Genomic DNA, 21,528 nt, shown 5'->3' with positions numbered 1-21,528 from the left:
GCGCAAATGTAAAACGTGTGTCTGGATCCCCTGTCCTATTGATGCGGGTCTACGTCAAAACATCGCGAACAAAAACATCGCCCGTCAAAACATCGCCGCGACAAAAACATCGCTTGTCAAAACATCGCTGTGACAAAAACATCGCGGTCAAAAACATCGCCAAATACGTCAAAACATAGTACGTCATAACATCGCACGCCAAAACATCGCACGTCAGAACATCGCCTGAACATGGCCCTGGAAAAAAGATCGCCTCATGAAAAATTTTTAAATTGAAAATTTAATGGATTAAAAATTGTAATGGAAATCACCTCATCCCTTTTTTTTGTTCAACTGGTAACCAAAGCTGCACTAAAAGTGCATTAAACTTTCAAGCGGCTTTGGTTGTGACAAAGCCAAACTGTCATGTGTATGTCTGTGTTCGACTGTTTCCACACGTATTAGTTTTCTCTCAATCCTTCGAATTCGGCCTTTTTTTGAGTAATGGACAATGAATAGAGAGAGTTCTTATAAATTCTGTATTATACAAAAAGGTATTTTTAACAGCTGGCTGAAGCGAAGATATATTTTGGACAGAGAGAAAATTTAACTGCCCCTGCGGGGAATCAAACCCACTTCCTAATCGAGTGAACGCCCTAGACCAGCGGTTCTCAACTTTTTTTTGCTCATGGCCCCCTTTCAACCATTTCTCATTCCTGTGGCCCCCTTGCGACCATGATCAATTTCCTACCCCCTCCCGTTTTCCCGTTAACCCTTCGACAGTTACGCATATTCAAAGAAAATCTTCTGAATCGGGCACACGATTTCAACAAAATCCTTTGAAAAACGGCAGGGCCTCCTGAGGTAAGACGATGCCTTCCCCCAGTTGTCAACAGTAGGGTGCCGGATTTTCACTGATAGGATTTCTCCCACCGCAACAATAAGGCCAGAGGTATGAATAGGTCTTTTGTAAGTTGACGATAATAGCCTCACTGAGGGGAAAAGATCCATGAAATTCAGGGAATAAGTTTTCCGTCAGTGAAAATTCTTCTTTCCTCCCGTTTCTTTGACTTCACACAAAATTATTCCCATTTATACTGATTATAAAAATTACAGCAACATCGTCGGATCAAAATCTGTTGTACTTGATATTCACATAACATTCGATTAAAAATAATTAAATTACGTATCACTGTATGGATACATCTGATACGAATTGGTATACAAAAATGTATAAACAATAGCTATAATTTTCCGTAATAGAGAGGTGTCACATTTTAATTTTACAGTCAATTTTTAGCTCCAGTTAGTGGCCAATTCTAGGTCTCATGGCCTATTCGACAATTTTTTTTAGTACTATAGCTTCGATGATTCTAATGAACTTTTATGAACATTTTTACACCTCAGAATATGGATTAGTGTTCAATCTAAGTGGACCGTAGTTTGCCCATCAATAATTTTGTTGATACTGAACTTTGACTTTTTAAAGAACCACCTCAAAGTGCATAAATAGGCACACAAATGAATATCTCGAGCTTGCCACTATGCCTCTATGAGTCGCGATGAACCTTCGGAGAATGCTATATGAGTACGTATCCATTGTTTGTGTGTGTGTGTGTGGGATTGGGGGTGGGAGAGGTCGTGCCCACGAGAGGTAGTCATCTCGCTTATCTGGCCCGGCAACGGATTGTTCACCCAAGCATTCATTCGTTAGCTGTCGAAAACAAAAATTGTGACTCGGTGAAAACGTTCCAGAAGAAACACACACACAAAACATCTTGGTGTATGAGAGCCAACTAAATTAATATTCAATGAATAGAAAGGACTTGGTGGAAAATGAATCAATGAAACGAATCTGATGCTTCCACGCATATTTCCGAAATTAACAAAGAAAACTATTATACGTTTCCACCTGTGGAGCGAAATATCTTTAGTACAGAACAATGCTGGGATTATCGTTTACCCATTTTTGATACAAAGTTTAGGTACGCGAAGAATTCACGCTAAGGCGTGTATCGATCGTCTTGAAAAAAAAAATACAGTGCCGGATTATCTTTGCCATTGTCAGATTTGACTGTTATCAGGACTCAAGAATCAAGAGCTCAATCAACACCCCCAAAGAAGAGGGAGGGTTCTTTTGGGAGTGTTGGTTCAATACGGATGAAAGTATTTGGGGGAAGGGGCAACGCGAGCATAGAAATGAGTACGTATCGGTGAATAGTTTGAAGAAAAAGGGGGGGGGGAATATTTATTTTCTTATGCAAGTACGTTCCTAAATGAGGACAATACATGTCTATTAGTGAGAATATAAGCATCGTCTCGTTTTTCTCAGTTCGGTTTTATACTGTGTTTGCTAAAAGAAAACAAAAATGAGAGATATAATTTGTGGCCCGACAAAAAATAAATAACAAAATAATTTCTCGGACGAACAAAAACTAATTGACAGGATAAATTGTGAACCGGCGAAAAATAAATAAATGACAGAAATAATTAATTTGTAGTTCTGCTGACGGGTAAAATAGGAATAAAAACCAATATAGAGGCATTAGTATACTATTTATTATATTTAAAATTAAATTGAAAATCAAATCGAAAATTACGTAGCGACTATATGAATTGGGCAAAATGTTCCATAGGCTAACTGTCAAATATTGTTCAAGATCAATTGTGAATATCGATCTCAACGATTTCCTGCTCCTGACATCAGCACATCAAGCATTGGCAAGGGATCTCCAGCCACTTTGCGAAATAGCCGGTCTATGCCCGAATCATTTCTACAATTCAGACGGACTTTGGCCAAAACTCTCGGCCCATTCGTGAAGTGGCTGGCCCAGTCTCAGATCGGCCGCGATTCGGGCTTTGGCAGTAACATGTATATAGGTGTACTGCTTATAGATTCTTTTTCTAAAAAATGACACTGCATATATTAATTAAACTTTTAATTTTTTTCCCCATCTCTCAGTCATTTTACATGTATGCATTATTCTTTTTTAAATACCAAAAAAAGTTTTTTTTTACTCTTTCTCTCTCTCTCTCCGATGTACATCAAATATTTCAACTTGTTTCGGCATATCTTATTATTTGGTGCCCTGTGCAATTGCATAGGTCGCTCTGCCCTTAGACCGCCATTGGCCTTATACTGTTCTTTGGCCTTTATTTATCATTCACAATATTATATCGTCACCTTTACTTTATTGGCACAAAGGATCCGTGAAACACCAAATGTTTAGAACCCTGACTTATTTTATTTGTTTTAATTACACGGGACATGGTCTCAAAAAGGTTGAAAACTAGCACACCAAACCTCAGTAAAGTTATTTTTAACTCAGTTTTTTTTTTGTAGCACATTAAAATACAGGGTGATTATAAAAAAACTATCCCGACATATGGGCCCCTAACTATCATACCATTCACAGAAACTGAATGAAATTTTGGCATAAGGTATTTTGATGTATGCGCTCAAGAATGATATGGAAAACAACAGTGTCACTCCAACAGTTACGGTTACAGTGAGAAAATTTTCGAAAATATCAAATGGCAACACCAAGTTTTTTGTATTGGAGTGTGATCTCCATTGTGAAAAACCCTAAATAGCGTTCGAACGGCAACTGTAGCATGAAAATCACCGGCGGTAGATAGGCTAAAAGTGAGGACAACCAATAAGGACAGAGAAGCAGCATAAAATAAAGCATTTTATTGTGTTTCACAAATTTTCCACATGACCTTGTGGAGGACTAATCAGGCTGGGATCTCAGCCGAAGAAACGGTATGACGAATGAAACGAACATTAATGCTCACGGCAAAGTCCTTTTTACTTTCTCCTTGCCTAGCTCCGGGGATTTTCGTGCTACAGGTGCCATTCCAAAGCTATTTAGTGTTTTTCAGTATGGAGATCGCATTCCAACACAAAAAACTTGGTGTTGCCATTTGATATTTTCGAAATTTTCTCACTGTAACCGTAACTGTTAGAGTGACATTGTTGTTTTCCATATCATTCTTGAGCGCATACATCAAAATACCTTATGCCAAAATTTCATTCAGTTTCTGTGAATGGTATGATAGTTAGGGGCCCATATGTCGGGATAGTTTTTTATAATCACCCAGAATATTGTAAAATGCGTCTATAATATTAATGAAAGAATGTTTTTACTCTTCGCTGCTGACAACAAACACACAGTTCTCATACCAACTGATAAGAGAATTCCATTTACTTTCAATACATGTTGTATAGACTTATGGATAAGTCAGTGAATGGATAAGTCACTGAATATGAATTCAGTATGTACTTGTAGGGGGTGTTTTTTACAATGTGTTCATTGGTTTCTGTGAAACGGTTTATCTACTACAGAGGTACACACCTATCTGACATTTTCTTTTTTTTTCTCTCTGAATACACGGGTAGTCACGCACAAATACGGCTGTACAAAACCTTCCCCAATTTAAAAGGTTTCTAGTTATCCGGATTATTCTTGGAATCCGCAATTTTCTTTCAGCACTGTACATAAAACGTCGTTTTATGTACAGAGTGTTGTGTAATATTAATTAATTGTATCTCAATATTCCTCATTCTCATATCATTTTGCTAAAATTATTGTTACTGTAAATAGAAAAGTAAATTTTTTGTATCATTTTTTACTTCGAAGGCAAATTTTCGGTCTTTCGGGGCATATTAATTTTTTATAGAGCATTTTCTATCAGTTTTTAGGTCATAAAAACCTTGGCCCTACTTATAAGTATACTTGCCAACTACTATGGAATTTACGTAGTTTCTATGGATTTACACCACAAAATATAAAACTACGGTGGAAATCGTGAAAAATTATGGAAATATGGTTTTTTAGAAACTTCTTTTGTTCAAGGATTTTTTTGAACTCCATAACCCTATCGTGTACAAACTTACGTCACACAAAAAAAGACTGCACTACCAAAGAATAAATATCAAATTAATAACAAATCAAAAAGGTGCGGTTTACACTAAGATAACTTATCGTGCAGGTGGGTAACTAGGCTGGGGCAATCGGGGCCGTCTCTGAACTTCCTCCGTGAGAGAGAATACATTACTATTATTGTATTTTCTATAACAAGCTGCAACATCCCCCCCCCCATATTTACTACCTCATCAAAATATTACAGATTATAATGCAATTGTAATTTCTACAATGATACAATAATATCCCAACTTACGCTACCACGATTTGCGTGATTTTCTATGGAAAGTTGCACATTTCTGATATTCAAACATAATCTCGGGATTAATGCTGAGATAGTACAATATATTAAGTAAATATCAAGTAAAAGTTGTTTTATTCGTTCAGAACACCATACGTAATGAAACTACATCGATTTCTGGGAGGCTACAGTATATAAAGATGAAAAATTTGCAGTGATTTAGAAATTAAATCTCAAGGGTTTTATGATATCAGCCATTTTTCTGGAAAAAGTCATAATTTTCAACTCACCCGGTAAAACGGGTGGAGTTGGAGGGTTGAAAAGGGAGACAATTTTTAAGGTTAAAAAAATTAAAGAGAAAAAAAAATTTCCCACAACTTAATGCAAAAAACATTTTGTTTGCTAATTGATCATCATAGTGCACCCCCCCCCCCCGGAAAAAATTCTAATTACGGACCTGGGGGGAAGATGAAACAAATACGGTGTGATGGACCAGAGGTGTGCCAAAATGGATGTTGTCGGACTGGCCGAGTTTATGGCTGCAGCCCTGACTGAATTAACTATTTATTGAATTCTCGAACTCTCAAGAATCATTTAAGAAATATTATCAAAGTATTATTACAATAAATATTATTACAATTATTCAAGAAATGATAATTTTAGAGAAAGAAATCTTGATATTAATTTCTAAAGAATGTTAATTTTAAAAGTTTAAAAACTTGAACTTGTCAGAACTATTACTGTATTTAACAAGAGTACAATCAATTATATTACGATGTTGCTAAGTTCTTTGGAAATATTATAAAAAAGTGCTCTTCAAGAAACGAGTTTTCTCAAACGCAGAGTTATAAACATATTCCCAAATGACACACCCACACACGCACAGAGAGATTTCGCTATTCAAGATAACTATAGTACATAATAGAGAAGAGTGTCCTTTATTCACGTCTGCTTGCTGTATTATGTGCCAGTGAAGAGCTTCCTACAATGAGATCAGCATTACTGAATGAAGAGGGAGGAGCTCGTCAAACAGCATGGGTGACAAGTCTCAGACAAAGCAGCTAGGGGAAGGCATTGGTCTGACCAGGACGCATCCTCGCCCGTTTTCGAGAGAATTTTTTGGTCGCGTCTTCGACGGTTGAAGGGTTAAATGACAACTGTTCAAATATTGTTTGCAGTATAAATATGTGCTTGAATTTAATTTATTTTTAATTTATGAAAATTAAAACACAGTAAAAAAAATATATAAGTTATTTTCAATCAATGTGTAAACATTGCGCTTGAAGACGACATAATGTCATCAAGTTACTGTTCAGGATGAAGTTTGAATCAAGGGCGTAGCCGGGGGGTGGGACTTGGGGGTCTGGTCCCCCCCCCCCCGAAATGTGAGAAAATGACCGAAAAAAGGGAAAAAGATGGCCAAATCCATTGTTCTGTCACTTTGGTCCCCCCCCCCGAACGAAATTTCTGGCTACGCCCCTGGTTTGAATTATTTACAAATTAGTTTTTCTTGGGTAAATTTGAATTTGGGTGGATCAGAATTTCAAACAAATCAGGAAGTATAAATAATCAGATTTCAAAAAAGAAAAATTATCGGTTTATTTATAATAATTTCGAGATACGGTGAGATTTTTACATTCCTCGTGAAAATCTGATGTCTCGCTGAATGACAAGCTATCTCCAAGTGGCTTTTTGGTTCATAATGTGACCTCTCTCCCACAAGCGAATGAAGCAACGTGTGAGTCTGTTATGTGAAATAACACAATATTTCACATAACAGACACTACTATATGTAATGTACAGAGGGCATAGGTAACAAGACTTATGGTATTTTACTTTACTGGGGCAAACCGCGTTCACCCTACAGGAATACTTTCAATTAGAAAAATTATCCAAATAACGTGTAGTACTCAGATATGTCATCCATGTTGCAAGGGGGTGTATAGTTATTAAAATAAAAATGTTAACTTTTTATACGGACACGTGTGCTCAAAAACCCAATTACAATGTTGTTGCCCCGTCTCTTTTGACGCCAACAAAACCGTTTTATCCGCATTTAACGTTGTTTTTTGGTTGATTGTCTTCAAATAAATGTTATTGTCAATCACTGTCAGTAAAGTGACACTGTATGCATATATATGTACATTCATCTCGAAACCTTATAATTATTGATAACACAAGCTTTTATGACAAGGACTTTGATTTTTATGACCTAAAGAAGAAACGTAGTAGCTAATAATTTATCAGCAACGACGTTTCATCTTTAGGTAAAAATCACCCCAGTAGCACAACGATATAGTACAATATTTGGACCATATCGTTATATATCGAAATGTCAGAGGAATATCAGATGTCATAAATATGATATAGAACGATCTCGTCTTATATGGTGCAAATTATTTAGGATGTTAATCGATCAAGTCTAATTTTTCAGCCGAATATGTATTTGATTCCATGTGAATAATCTCTACTTTGAAGGACAACAACTTAGGACAATAAATTATTTTAATATAGTTTGAAAAACATAGATCTATATCGTGAACCTGATAAAGATATATATCAGATACACAATATGCTGATATATCACCATATTGTGTGCCTTTAACTAAAAATATTGCCTTCAAATGAAAATTTGGAGAAAATTTAAAGTCGAGCGTATAATTTTTTGTTTGAATTAAAATTAAAAACGTCATATGAAATTTTGATTTTAATAGGATTAATTATGTTGATATATCAAAATCATTTCGTCAGTTATAATTGAATCCTTACTGTGTGTGTTTTACATCGTAGATGTTGGTATTTTAGAAGGAGCGAGAACTTATTCACCGTAACTTTAATTGCCACTTTATAACTGCACATATTTTTTAATTAAAAAAAAATTGCTCTTGTTTTTGTTGTGTTTTTCTTAAAATTATTTCTTTTTTTCCTTTGATGTTTTCATTTTTTACCATACTTTGAGAATTTTAACTCTTTTGTGTTGCATATTTTTTGTTTTATTAGAACATAAATTAATAATTTTAAATAATATACTACACAATACATTAATTTGTTTCTTGTGTTATATATAACTTCCTTAATTATAATATAATTTTTCAATTATCTGCCTCAAAATGACAAATATGTCTCACAATTTCTATTTTGTAATTTTTGTGCATACATGAAAATGAATAAATTTGATTGAAAAGTAAAAAAAAGATTACTTGTAATTTAATGTTATAATAAGAAACTATAACCAGTGCTGTAGTGGTGGTAAGATACGGAGTTAGAGATGGGAAGAGCAGAGTACGTGGGTTCAAACCTACCCAAATCCAGACAGTTAAACTTTTTTTCTTCCGAAAGAGCGCCATCTATCGTCCAAAATTTGAAGTATTTGAATATACCACATTCACGATATAGATCCATTTATCTCCCACTATGCCTTTTTTTAGCCAGAACGATATCGTGGCCCGATATAGATCTATATCTTTGTGCTACTTAGGAATCAGAGCCCTACTTATGAGAAATTGGTTACACACACGCAAAAAAACTCAACTTTGCAAGAAACTCAAAGGGAATTCCTGATATTCGAATTAACCAAGTTCACCTGTACTTTATTATTTCTGTAATAAAATCTCAGAAAAATATGCGATAGTGTATAATCTTAAGGAATAAAGCGATAATAAAATAATGAAGCGCAATTAAAAAATATCCGATGTCTTTTTGAAACTCAAAGCCGCTGATTATATGCAGGTAAATACGATAGATATATATATATATATATACAGTATATTAATTTTCGGCGATGTTTTCGTTGGCGATGATTTGATGCACCCACTGCATCCCTGGGTCAAAGCACAAGAAAGCCTCCACACAACCGAAAATTTAGATAAAGAAAGGGGGGGGGGGAATCCCTCTTTATTGGCGCCTAAAGACAAGCAATAGTTTCAAGGAGGAAATTTCTCAAAACGCACAAACGGCAAACGCGGATTTTTCATTCTTCTTTTGCTCAATAAAGGCCCCCACAAGGTGGGGAGCTGACAGAGCCCGGAACAGTTTTCATCATTTTTTTTGCTTTTTCACGCTATACATTAACTACACAACGGATCCGTGGAAAGTCTGACCGGGGGCTCATCAAAAGATCCCAGTCTAAGGGCCCCGCTCCAGGATGTGAGGGCCATGTGTGTTCAATATTTGCAGAACAATTACAAATTTATGCTTATAACAAATTTTTATTTTTGAATCTGGGGGTGCTCCGCTCCTTGCAACAAACACTTTTCCGAGTCCGACGCCATTTCATCATCGGTCAGACCTCGGTATAACGTCACACCTGAGGACCGAATAAATATGATTTCATTAACGGGGCGATTTACTTACGAGTAAACGTTTTGCCAGTTAAGCTAGCAGGATTTTAAGAAACTGACATTATAGGCGTGTTGACGTTAAGAGTGGTTGAAGTTATACCGAGGTCTTTCTGTATGTGAATGATTCCCAGAGGGTGAGCCATATGGCTCTCCCATGAAGGAAGGTCCCACAGTGCTCCTGGTTGGAGTCTCGGGAGGAATTTTTTTTCCAGTTTTTTACCATATAAATTCACATCAGATGGGGGATTACAAAATCCTGCCTTGATACAAACAAAACATCTCAATCCAAAAGCTTTGTTCGATGACGTGGGGGCCCGTTGCTGAGAGATACTTTGCAGATAAATTATATTGAATGTACAGTATATTATATACTGTATTTTTATAGGGCTGTGATTCCCAATCTGTTTGTTGCAGCACTTTCTGGGTGCTGCGGACAGGGCCGTAACTAAGAGTGTAGATTATTGCTGTCGAGTGGGGGGGGGGGGGGTGAAACATATGTAGTTTTACATCACCTCCACGGTGTAAAAATCGATGACTTTGAAATATAGTTTTTGTTTCCTCTAAAATTTGCCGTCCTCCCGAAAGTGTTGCCCAGGGCCGAAAGTTTTTGTGGAAACATCACAGCGTTTTACACACCTCACGTTATTTTTCTGTAATGACTGATGAAATACTGATATTCAAATAAAACTTAATTTCTTTGAAATGAACTCCCTGGACCAACGTAACCATTTGAGGCCCCCTTCCAACAAATTTTGTGAGGGGGCTGAGCCGCCTCCCCCGAATAATTTCTGAAAAAACAATGCAATTCACCCTCCATGGCTCCCACATGGGTAGGGATGACAGGGCTCCAGCCCTGGACAATTATTTTTTTTGATTTTTTTATGCTATAAATTCAAAATCTGGTTCAGGGGGGCCGTGGCACCCTCTCTCTCCTGCGTACGCGCTTGCGTATATTCGGGACGATCAGCAACTTTCACCCCCCCTCCTCCTCATTGGTGGGGCTGACAGGGATGATTCTTATTTTTTTTTATTTTTCACGCTGTAAATTTACTATGTAGGGGCCCACCAAAGATCCCAGCCTTGGCGCCCTGCTACAGGATATGAGGGTCATCATGGCCCCCACATCCTGTACCGCGGCCCTAGGCTGAAATCTTTTGCGAGCTCCTTATGTAGTTAATTTATAGCGTGAAAAAGCAAAAAAAAAAATGAGAACCGTCCAGGGCCTCAGGGCTAGAGCCCTGTCAGCCCCCCTATGTGAGGGCCATGCCGTATTGCGATTAAGCTCTTTACGGGGGCAATACATCCAAATGAATTTCATTAATCAATTAAATTATTTTTGCGGTGAATAAATACTCAAAAACGCATTTTTTGGTGGTACTAACAACGCGATTCAGAAAAGATGCCAACAGCAACAGAAATTTCAGGGCATGTGATGATAATGGTACTTCTCGATATAACAATAATCCCTCTACAACGATATTTTTTTTTTGGTCGCAATCGTTATATCGAGGTTTCACTGCATTTCATTTAGCTATTGTTTATTTGTCTCAGTGTTATTAGTCATACAGTATTTTGCCAAAAATGCTTCGGCCCGGGCTCCCGAACTCGATAAGGGAAATATGGCTCTCGGAGTGTACTTGTTTCGGTTTCAATCATTATCGGTGTATTTTTCGACCTTTCTTTTCCTCCTGTATTGTCTGGAAGCCTCCTTCCAACACCTTCTAGAGCAAGAAGCCTTCGCTCGCGATTTTTCGATGCTGTGACGTCATCACACTCCGGCTTAAAACTCCGGCCTGTTTTTTCCCCGTCGATAGCTTTTCTTCCCTCTTCCCTGACCGCCATATTGACAAGTGACAACAGTAAGCAGATCACATGCACGCAGTTTTTTAGTGATAAATTTCTATTTTAAACATTTATTTTATTAATTTATGGACAAGGTAATAAACAATACTGTTGCACAAGCCCTTTAAAAAGAATAAGTTGGAGAAAACAACAGCTAATCCGGCCACCAGCGAGCTTCGTGGAAGGAAGTATAGGCCTATCTGTACAGCTGCATATAAAATCACACAGGTTAGTTCATTTTTTACTATTACATGAAATGCATTGATGAATATTCTTTAATATTATTGTTGCAAACATAGTTAATTTCATAATCCCAATTTTCATAAACTCAGTGCTTTACATAGGGATAGGGCTTTATTAAGTTAATTGATAATTGGCACTGTGCTATTTGAATCTTTTTTTTTTTTTTTTTTATGTTATCCTTAAACGGAAGAAGTTTTTGAAGAATAAACAGTTGGTGGGAATTTAGAATAATTACAGAAAATATATTTCATTTGCCGCCACCTCACATCCAGGAGCCGGGGTTCTATAAAATTTTTAGTGGATCCCACTCTAATATTTCTCATTGGAGCCTTTGTGATGGAACTTCAAATAATTACGTGATAGGAAATATTTTATTTCATGCCCCCTCCTGAAACTGGGTCCCTTGGTAAGATCTGCTAGGGTCAAAGCAATGAAAATTCTAAATTTTTTTGATGTTATAATTTTAGTTTCACAAATTTTGAAAAAATTCAAACGTCCAATGATGCTTTTATTTCATGTCAATAGGTGTGTATGACTTGGACAGTATCATGGGATGAGACCAGAATCATGTGAATTTGCTGAGCGCCCAAGAAGAGAGAGGACTGGATAGAACCACCAGACCAGAATCAAAGTTTTCCCACTGGCCAGCTCCATAAGGGCTGACTGTGGGACTACAGACGGGTCCAGATAGGCCTATGAAGAAGGGGAGATATGTGTTTTGTGCAAGTGTATGGATGTGTGTGAAAGAGAAAAGTTGATAATTTCGGGATAAATGGGCCTGTTCGGTCATTGCTAATGAAAATTTTAGCCTTGGAAAAAAAAACATGCCACCACAACATTTGAGCCTTTTCCTAAGGAGAGAAACAGTTAAAAAAAAAATGATACAGTGGTCATTTACATGCGAGTTCAAAGCAAGCTCTGTATAACTCATTTTCTAGGTAAAGATATAATTTTTTGCAAAAACCTTAATTTGCAGTGAAACCAAGCAGCACCACCATCACCAGTCAAATCACAAAGTTTGTAAAGATGTTATACAATAGTCACTCAAATATCAGTCAAACCAACCCTATTCGCCAGGGTGATTTTTTTTTTTTTTTTAATTTTTGATATAAATATGATTAGTGCACACATCTATATTGGGATTACAATGTAATGTAGAACTAAAATAACTTCAAAGGTAAGTGTAAAATATGTGTCTCAAGTTTTATATCAAGAAATATTCAAGTAATGATGCACAGTTTTTAAAATTTCATGAATTTTCTCTTAAAATTAAATAAGTGTTGAAATATTTATAGAATAACTAAGAAGACAAAGTGTTTCATTATAAATGTGTGAATTTATGTAATGAAGCCCCTCTGAAACACTATTCCAACCATATTACCTGTTATAATGCCAAAATTCTTTGGGACGGGTGGTGGAATTATATCTGGGCTAGACTATTAGGTTAAAAAAATGTCAATTTATTTTTCCATATAAATTAAGATTCCTCAATACACAAAACAACTTAAAATATTTGAGTGATGATTATATTGATACCAACGTGGGAGTAGTGTATAATCATAGAATATTAACTAAAATATTTCCCATGTCTATATAAATTTGGTCAGATACATAGTTTACCTGTCTTGAACATATATGGCTCGTTGCTTCATAATGTAATTCCCAAAATTGTGTGATCCACTTCGGATGTTATTGGCTTTATTGTTGTAGCCATCGCAACTGATAATTAATTGCATTAATAACAAAATACTGGGTTTGTCTATTAGTCCCCATATAAATTTCCATGTTCATCCTCGCCCTTCAACATACAGGGCCAGACCATTTTTGCCCTGATAGTGTATCTGATTAAAATTATCAGAAAAGCTGGCTGTATAACTGAGGTGTTTTTTTTTCAAATAGAATTTCGTCCCGCCTATAAATTTCGTGAGGTTCATGTTTTGGCCTTCTTGAACATGATCACATGTGGCTTCATAATATAATTCTTAAAATTAATCTACGTTTGTCAGTGATTGGTACAGAAAGGGCATTTTCGAAATAGACTTGCAGTGCGTTATGATGAACAAGTTTGAGTTCTTTAGAAATTACAAAATACTGTGTTGATGAATTGGGTTTTCCATGTTTTAACTGGAAAATATATACAAATATGTATTCAAAAGCCAGGTTTGGGAAATATAGACAGGCACTAACAATATATCTTTGAAGTAAGTTTTAGTATGTGGGAGGGGGTAATTTTCTGTGGAGTTTTTTGTGACGTATTTCTAAAGAACCTTCAAATAAAAATGCACTTTTAAAGGAAAATTATTGTCAATAAATTTTATGCAAAAAAGGAAAGTGGTGACATTTTCAAAAAAGCACTATTTTTGATTTTTACTACTTTAATCTAGAGATATGAGGTGAGAATATTCTCGGAGAATGAGAATATTATCCTGGATGTAAAAATTGGAGAATAATCTAGAATATTCATTTTCCTTTTAAATTAAATTTTTTTTTTACTAACTTTGTTTATATTGTGAAATGTAAATCAGTTTTCTTTGCCCGAAACATTTACAACAAAACAGTTTTTGATATAATCACCCCCAACGATAACTTTTAGTTCTAGAATATTCTCAGATCATAGATGTTTTAAAAGTTTAGTTATATATAAAGATTTCAGAAACCTTAAAAAATTATTTTAGAATTAGTTATATTATTCTCTCTGCAAGCACTATTATTAATAACTTCAGAATAATTATTTTCTACATGAAAATCCCCAGTAATTAATGAAAGTTCTTCCAGAGAGTGTTCTCAAGGATATTATATGTAACTATATATTATAAATAACGAGAATATTCTCATCAAGAACTTATATAAGTCTCAAGTTATTTATTATATTTATTTCACGAAAAGTTCTTTTTACATATTTTTTTACTAAATGACTTAAAATATATATTGTATGTGTTGAGAAATAAAGAATACTATATAGTTGAATTGGTCTCAATTTTCTTTTGGTATTCAATGGATATTTTTTTGGTTAAAGTCAACAGAAATGAAGTTCTGAAAAATTAATGCTCTTGGGGAAGTTTTGAGGTCAAGAGGTAATTTTTTTAAATATTAAGTTTTTATCAAATCTCTGGCCCTAATTGATACTTGGAAATAATGAATTATAAGTATAAACTTGTCTATTCGAGTGCAAGTCTTTAATAATTTGGTATCTTTTTTTATATAACATTAAGAAAAAAAATATAGCAACGTGGGTCGATGTGTTATAATACATCGACGTTAGTGTGGTGCTGGAAAACGATCTTACAGGGAAGATGGGTTTCGTAGGACGGAATTCGATGACGTCACGAATCTCGGGGGCAGGCCTTCTGCTTTAGAAGGTATTGCTCCTTCCCGAAGGGTCACGCTCAAACAAAAGAAGAGATGCTTACAACAGCGAGAACAAGAAAGGACCAAAGACCACCTCCATTCCATATTATCTCCAGATGCCATCCAGAGATGCACGCCTTCGGGCACCTACGATTGGCACCGAGGGAGAATGATAATTGGAGATCGAGTGTCGTTGTTGACCGTGAGAAAAATACTACAAATTGTTACAAAAAAAAGCCAAGGACAATTCGATTGCGATTTTACAAAAAGTATTGAAATAAAATTTTGAAATTTTTTTTATTAATTTTTTTTTTGGGGGGCAATTTTTTTAATCATAAAAATTGTTTTCCCGTATAATATGGGAAACGTATCCACGCGAATTTCTTTTTTTTTTGGGGGGGGGGCTGAGCCGGTCCTTCAAAATTATTGGAGGGGCTTGGGCTCGCTGGCCGGATACAAGTTTACGCCTATGGCTCCTTAGATCTTTGAAGACTGGACACACCCCGCTTCACAACTCAGACAGATATCGAAGCGTACCCGGAGGACGGGATGTGGTGGAAATTTTTTTTTTTCTCACATAATCAACACTCTACAACGGGCGGATCACAATATACAATAAAAAATCAACTATAAAATCATCAACATAACCTTCTGAAGTTCTTGAGGAGTCGAGGTTCTTGGTTCTGGTCGAGAGGCTCCCGAACCTTTGAAAAATTATTTTTTTTGTTTAATTTTTTTAAATCAATATTATAATTCACTTGTTGTTTATTTGATTCTATGTTCTACTCCCACCCCAGTCAAATTTTGTTGTAGAGGCTCGAAAAATGTTTCGGCATCTGCCCTCAAGATCTGTTATGAATGGACATTTAGAATGTACTGTTTTTTCAGAGATACGAAGTCCCCCCAGCGTTAAAGGTGGAATCGACTATATATATATATATATTTATATAGGAATAGACATCATCGTGCCCCCCCCCACCCAGACTTCCAAGTCTATCTCCACTTATGGTATAAAGCAGTTTTCTCAAAGTGTGCGTCGCTGTTTCTAGGGGCATAACCAACCTTTATGTAAGGTGTCGCGGCGAGCTTGAGATATTGATTTGTGCACCTATTTGAGCTTTGAAGAAGTTACGGAAAAAGTTTATGCGGGAAAATATCTATTAATCTATCCTGAAGAGCCGCTCTGACAAATCATGAATCAGGCAAGGGAGCAGTGGTCGACAAAAGTTTGTGAACCATTGGTATAAAGAAAAGTGTTCCACTGAGAGAGGGATTAACTTTACAAAATATTTGGGCTTACCAATGCTAAAAAACTAATCATTCCCAAACAATGAATGATAGTAAAAAATACTGACCAGCTTGTTACCCAAGGCGGCGAGATATCTTGTCAATGCCACTCAAATGGTTGAGATCCGTCTGAAATCAGAACGTACTGTCTCAAGTCTATTGCTGTGACTACCGTTGTGGTAGTCAGATTCTATGATGCTCATTTTATTCTCATGCTTAAATGGATTTACAGGATGTATGGGAAAGTTCCTTGGACTTGAAATGACTTGCAAACAAAAACAGCCACAGCTATGCAACTCCTCACAAGGAAAGGGTATTCCTTTAAAAAATTTTAATTAAAAAAAATGCGCCTTCAGTGCAATATTTGAGCTATGTTCAAATGGTGATTGGTATTGCTCAGTAATCATAACCATCAATACCATTCAAATGATTGGTATTGCTTTAGCAACACGAGCAGATAGTTCCAGCATCCCTGGCCATGGATATAGGAATTAGTTTAACCCTTTTCAGACCCGATGAATTTTTTGGAATTTTTAAAATATTTTGCATTTTTGATACTAAAAAAAAAGCATTAAAAACATTAATTTATACAAATCTTTTTTTTAATTTTTGTGAAGAAATAATTCACTTCGCTCAAATTTTTTCAGCCAAGATGATGCCGGCAATTCATCTTTACATAAATTTTTTTCTCAGAATTTTATCGCTACATTTTATGTAATTAATATCACAATTTTCTCCTGGAAGCCATCTTAACCACCCCAAAACTTTGAGCGCTGCCCTTTCTGACGAAAGTCTCCCCCCCCCCCAAAGTTCATATTCATCATGTTTCTAACTCAAAACTTGAAGAATCCTTTAAGTCAAGGCTTAACTCTCTGAGATCAAAGGGAAAAATTCTACGGTGCGAAAAAGTAACCCGCACATTTGTGGTGCCAGGATTTGAAAGGGTTAATCAGGCTCTATTTTTAGGGCTAATGTTTTAAACTTAGTATTTTCAATGTTCCCTTTTCAAGATTGATTTTATTTTAAGTTGGGAGGGAGGTTCCACTTGCCTCAACGAGTGGGGCAAGTGGAACCTATGGTTGGCTGATTATGATCTAAAATCATTCGCAAATTATAGAAATTTAACCAAGGGTAAAAAATTCATCTGGACAATCATAGAAAGCTCATTTTATTATTCTGAATTACAAAACACTGACCAACAACTTCGATATGTAGAAAATTCACAATTATATGCCCCCCTTCCCTTAAATATTCACCAACATTACATGAAGCAAATGTGAATTTTTTCATACTATCAAACTGAGTGGTGAAGGAAATGACAGAACTTCTAACCATACTTTTGTTTTAAAAGTTGGGCCATCAAAAGGTGGATGTAGCACATATTGTTCTTCCAAATTCTGCTTCCCGATGAGTCTTTGCTTCGGTTTAGTTGCCCAACAAACATCTTTACTGACTTTTATTTGTGAGGTTGACAACAGTCCAGTCACCAACCTTTGCTTCTGGAATGGCATTGGTACCATGTCTATGAAGTTTTGTTTTTCCTTTAATACTCCACATTCACCTTTTAGGCCTATAGAAGTAGCTCGGATTAAAACGTTTGAAGGCCCTAAGCACTTAAATGGTTTTGTGTCTCCCCTTCCCCCTTCCCTGAAAGTATATATTACTCAATATCAAATCTATAAAGGAAAAAAAACATTAAATCAAATTCATGAAGTAACTAATCCAAGACAGAATTGTGGTTTGAACAGAGGCGAATTTAACGCTGAGTGCCCGGGGCCTCAACCAACTAAAATCCGCTTCTAGATTTGAATATTTTTAAGCACAGACATAGAAAAAAAATGGGGGGGGGGGGAAGAAGAGACTTTTAACTTGAAAATCATAGACAATATCTCTTGATTAATTTTTGCTTATTTTTGGGAGCTCTTTGAAAGTTTTAGGAATTTTTCTTTCCCATTTCCCATACACAAAAAGATCTTAAATTTCTACTTTTTTTCTTAAAAATATTTTAAAAACATTTAAAGATATTTTCTCCTATCGACTGCTTGTTAGGACTTCACAAAGTGGCTTTAAACGCAACCACTGAATCGAAGCATGGCCGATATTACATTATTTTTGGTGAACCATAATCATTGGGTACCTGTTCTTCTGATGCATTTTCGAGTTGCAATCTGTTAGCATTCCCTTTACTTCTACGGGAGATAGAACTAAAGCATCTTCATACCTATATTCCAAGAGTTTTAGATCGAACCACAAAAGGGTGGCACTAGGCTGAGTAGCCTATGCAGAAGCAAAAAACATATATATATATATATTTTTAATGTTTTTACGCAAAATTTCAAACTATGAGCATACTGGAGACTGAATGATTTGCAGAGAAACCCGAGATTTTTTTTTTTTCATGTGATGCACTCTCAAGAGATCAGTGAGATCTATCCAGGAAATTTTGTGTCAGTAGACATCGATGAACCGGATTTTGAACCCAGACCTGCATAATCAGAGGCTAATCTTCTCTGTATCATTCCAATTTTAGTATATGTACTGCCCAAGAGAGTATAAAATTTCAATCAGGCGCTAGTTTCTTAACCACTGGACCGCCAGGTGATAATTTTTGACGCATTCCATCTGTCTAGGAACACAGCAGTATGTTTTCAGTGTCATTTTACTAGTGCGACTTATTCCAGAGAGGGGCCAAAAGCATGAGTAATAATAAATGGACGGCTTTTATATAAAAGGAACCAAACGCCATTTTTAAAATTTTTGAGACATAGACATCTGAATTATTGAAAAAAAGAGGTGGGATTTTTTTTTTATCTAAATAGAACCAAGTGACATGTTATGCTGTCTGTGTGTTTTGTCTGACTTGAACCAACTACCAAACTGAAGAGATAACTGCATTGAAGATAACTTTAAATAGCCTTTTCTCAGTTTTGATTTAATGGCAATTGGTTTCTTTTATATAAAAGCCGCCCAATTAACTATAAGATAAAACCCCTGAAACCCTGCAGTCGATCTGTTAATGATTCAGACTTGAGCATTTTTAAGTTCACTTCCTTATCGTAGAACGTCTGAATGTAGAACTTGGCTTACTCTTACATTGGCCATTTTTGTATTGATTTAGTATTTATCATACTGGTTGGGAATGATAATGATTTGTTTTATTAATGCATGGGGGTCTCACCCAGACACAACCCGAGGACCTCTCTCGTGACAAGTAGATTTGTTTACAATTTGTGAGAGTTAGTATGCGAATTGGTAGGCAGGAATTTTTAGCTGGTAGAGAGGGCCCGCTCAGAAAAATCAGTTTGTCAAAGGGCCTTCATGACGCTGTTAAAATGGCTCAAAGTAACTTTATACAAAGTGCATGAAATCTCATCCCAAAAACTCAGCATTAATTTGATCTGTAGTTTGCAATATTATCAATTTTTCTGTATTTGTGCCATTCTTTTCATGAATATTTTCAACTATACAATCAATTGAAAATTTTAGGATTTTCTGCCCGATGCTGATAAGAAACTGTACGTAAAAAAAAACCATTTTGGCAACTTTTTGTGATGACCCTTTTCTCTGGATGCTTTAAGCACATGCTTATTTTGCTTAATAGTTAATCCAGCCCTGTATATATTAATTGGTTCCACTTTCCCGAACACAGAAGAAATGGGGAGGGGGGGGGGTGTAACCCTCTTAATTCTTACTCTGCCTGAAAAAAATATAATTATACTTATATGACTGATTAAATAATAAGAAAGGAAGAACTTGACATTGAAATATCAATATTAGGTCAATTGAAACTTTAAGAAATGGAAACAACACAAGGGTAGAGATATGGCTGCAAACCTAACTTTTCCATATGAAAGCTCCTTGAATGAGCTACTATCCTACCAATTGCATGTTTTACTGAAAAATAAAGTAAGTACAAAATAAAGATTAGTCAGCCAAGTTTGCATAGTGTTTGAGCAAAGTCTGTGTCTCATATGCTACAGTTGAGAGGTGTTTGTTCCTCAACTAATGATTTATTTAATTCCCAGGTCTTTCTCCTCTCTGTTGATCCATAGAAGAGTTTCTTCTTTTTCTTTCATGAACTCCTCTTGCAGAGCATTCAGTTCTTCGTGAAAAGCCGCCCGTTTTTCAATTTTCATATTTTGGCAATACTCTTTAGTGAGTTGTCTCAAGTCCCATTGCTTTGTATATTTTTCTTTTACGATACCCATTGGCTGAGGCACATACTCTAATTTTAACACACCTTCCAACCACTTGAAACGTTGATAATCAGCTGTATACAATTCTTTAAGAAGTTTATTTCTGCGCTGAATAACATTCATAAGTAACACTTTAAGGTAGGTACGCTGTGAAAAAAGAAAAAAGTTTTGTTAGAATAAAACTGTGTGAAGAAAACATGCCAACCATAAACATCTTTACTGGACGGACTACATTTATTCAAATCCACTTCATTTTTGTCTGCAAATATCCCTGGCTTTAATGAGGTTTGCTTTAAACTTTGAGATTTTGCTTTAAAGCAATTTTGAAAATGTGGTTTCAGGAATCAGAACCTGCAAAATTCGGCCTGGAGTCTAATGTTATTCTTGCACATGGGCTTGCAAATTGAAAATATCACATAGTTAAAATGGTAAAATCTGTTGGATTTTATGACTTAGATGCAACAGATGTGGGACAAATGCTCAAATCCAATTCACCAGATCTCACTAAGCAACATCTTTTGGTAACATTGGCAATGCTATCACAATTTTAATCAAAAAAGGTACTAATGAAACTAGAATATTGCGAGGATGTTCAGCAATCTGTGGCTACTGAAGTTTCCATAAAGAGATCAATAATGCTGCTTGTTACCTGAATGTTGACTGTTTCATTAAAAAAATTTATCAGTCAGTAATCATACCAGACTCTCAAGGAAAGAAAACCCACACTCACACTAGAACCAATTAGAAGAAACTGAAGACAGAAGTAAAAAGTATTAATTAAATTCATTCAAATAGCTTAAATTCACAAGTTTGAATAATCAATTCATTCAAAAAAATATATTTGCTGCTGGCAATTTGTGTGTGTGTGTGTGTGTGTGTGTGTTGGGGGGTGGGGAGGGTCAATTTTTTTAATCTGTCTGAAGGGAACCCTAATCGCTATCTTACTATGTCAATTCACTTTATGCAATTTCATCTCACGTGATGATTTTGCAGAGTCAATGCTGTAAAGCAAGGGATGCCTGTAAGGAAAAAATCAACTTTGTTGTGCATAGGTCGTCTATAGTTTCCCCAAACAATAATGATAGCAGGTAAAATTTGGTCACCAGCATCCATGTCTTCTATAT

The 21,528-nt window shown here is 35.8% G+C and overlaps 1 protein-coding gene and 1 long non-coding RNA gene across 4 annotated transcripts in view; one reads left to right on the top strand and one right to left on the bottom strand.

Moving 5' to 3' along the window:
* Nucleotides 1-11,392: 11,392 nt before the first annotated feature.
* The window catches only part of bonsai (28S ribosomal protein S15, mitochondrial), a 79,746-nt gene continuing 69,610 nt past the window's right edge, over nucleotides 11,393-21,528 (bottom strand). For 2 of the 3 annotated variants that reach the window (XM_089236464.1, XM_089236462.1), the window contains one exon: nucleotides 17,360-20,551. In XM_089236464.1, the coding sequence (XP_089092590.1) occupies nucleotides 20,219-20,551 (333 nt within the window). In that variant the 3' untranslated portion in view covers nucleotides 17,360-20,218. Of the gene's footprint in view, nucleotides 11,539-17,359; nucleotides 20,552-21,528 lie in introns of those variants that run through there. The other variant, XM_089236465.1, reaches the window with a different exon arrangement.
* LOC149083252 (uncharacterized) lies at nucleotides 11,428-12,383 on the top strand. The gene is made up of 2 exons (XR_016193227.1): nucleotides 11,428-11,558; nucleotides 12,099-12,383. It is a non-coding gene; the product is annotated as an uncharacterized LOC149083252 (long non-coding RNA).

This window comes from Pholcus phalangioides, unplaced genomic scaffold (assembly GCF_987345545.1).
Source record: "Pholcus phalangioides strain wild (caught in Gottingen) unplaced genomic scaffold, Ppha-v1.0 ptg000009l_1, whole genome shotgun sequence".
NCBI lineage: Eukaryota > Metazoa > Arthropoda > Arachnida > Araneae > Pholcidae > Pholcus > Pholcus phalangioides.
The sequence above is the reverse complement of the archived record's forward strand: the minus strand, read 5'-3'. Positions and strand labels throughout refer to the sequence as shown.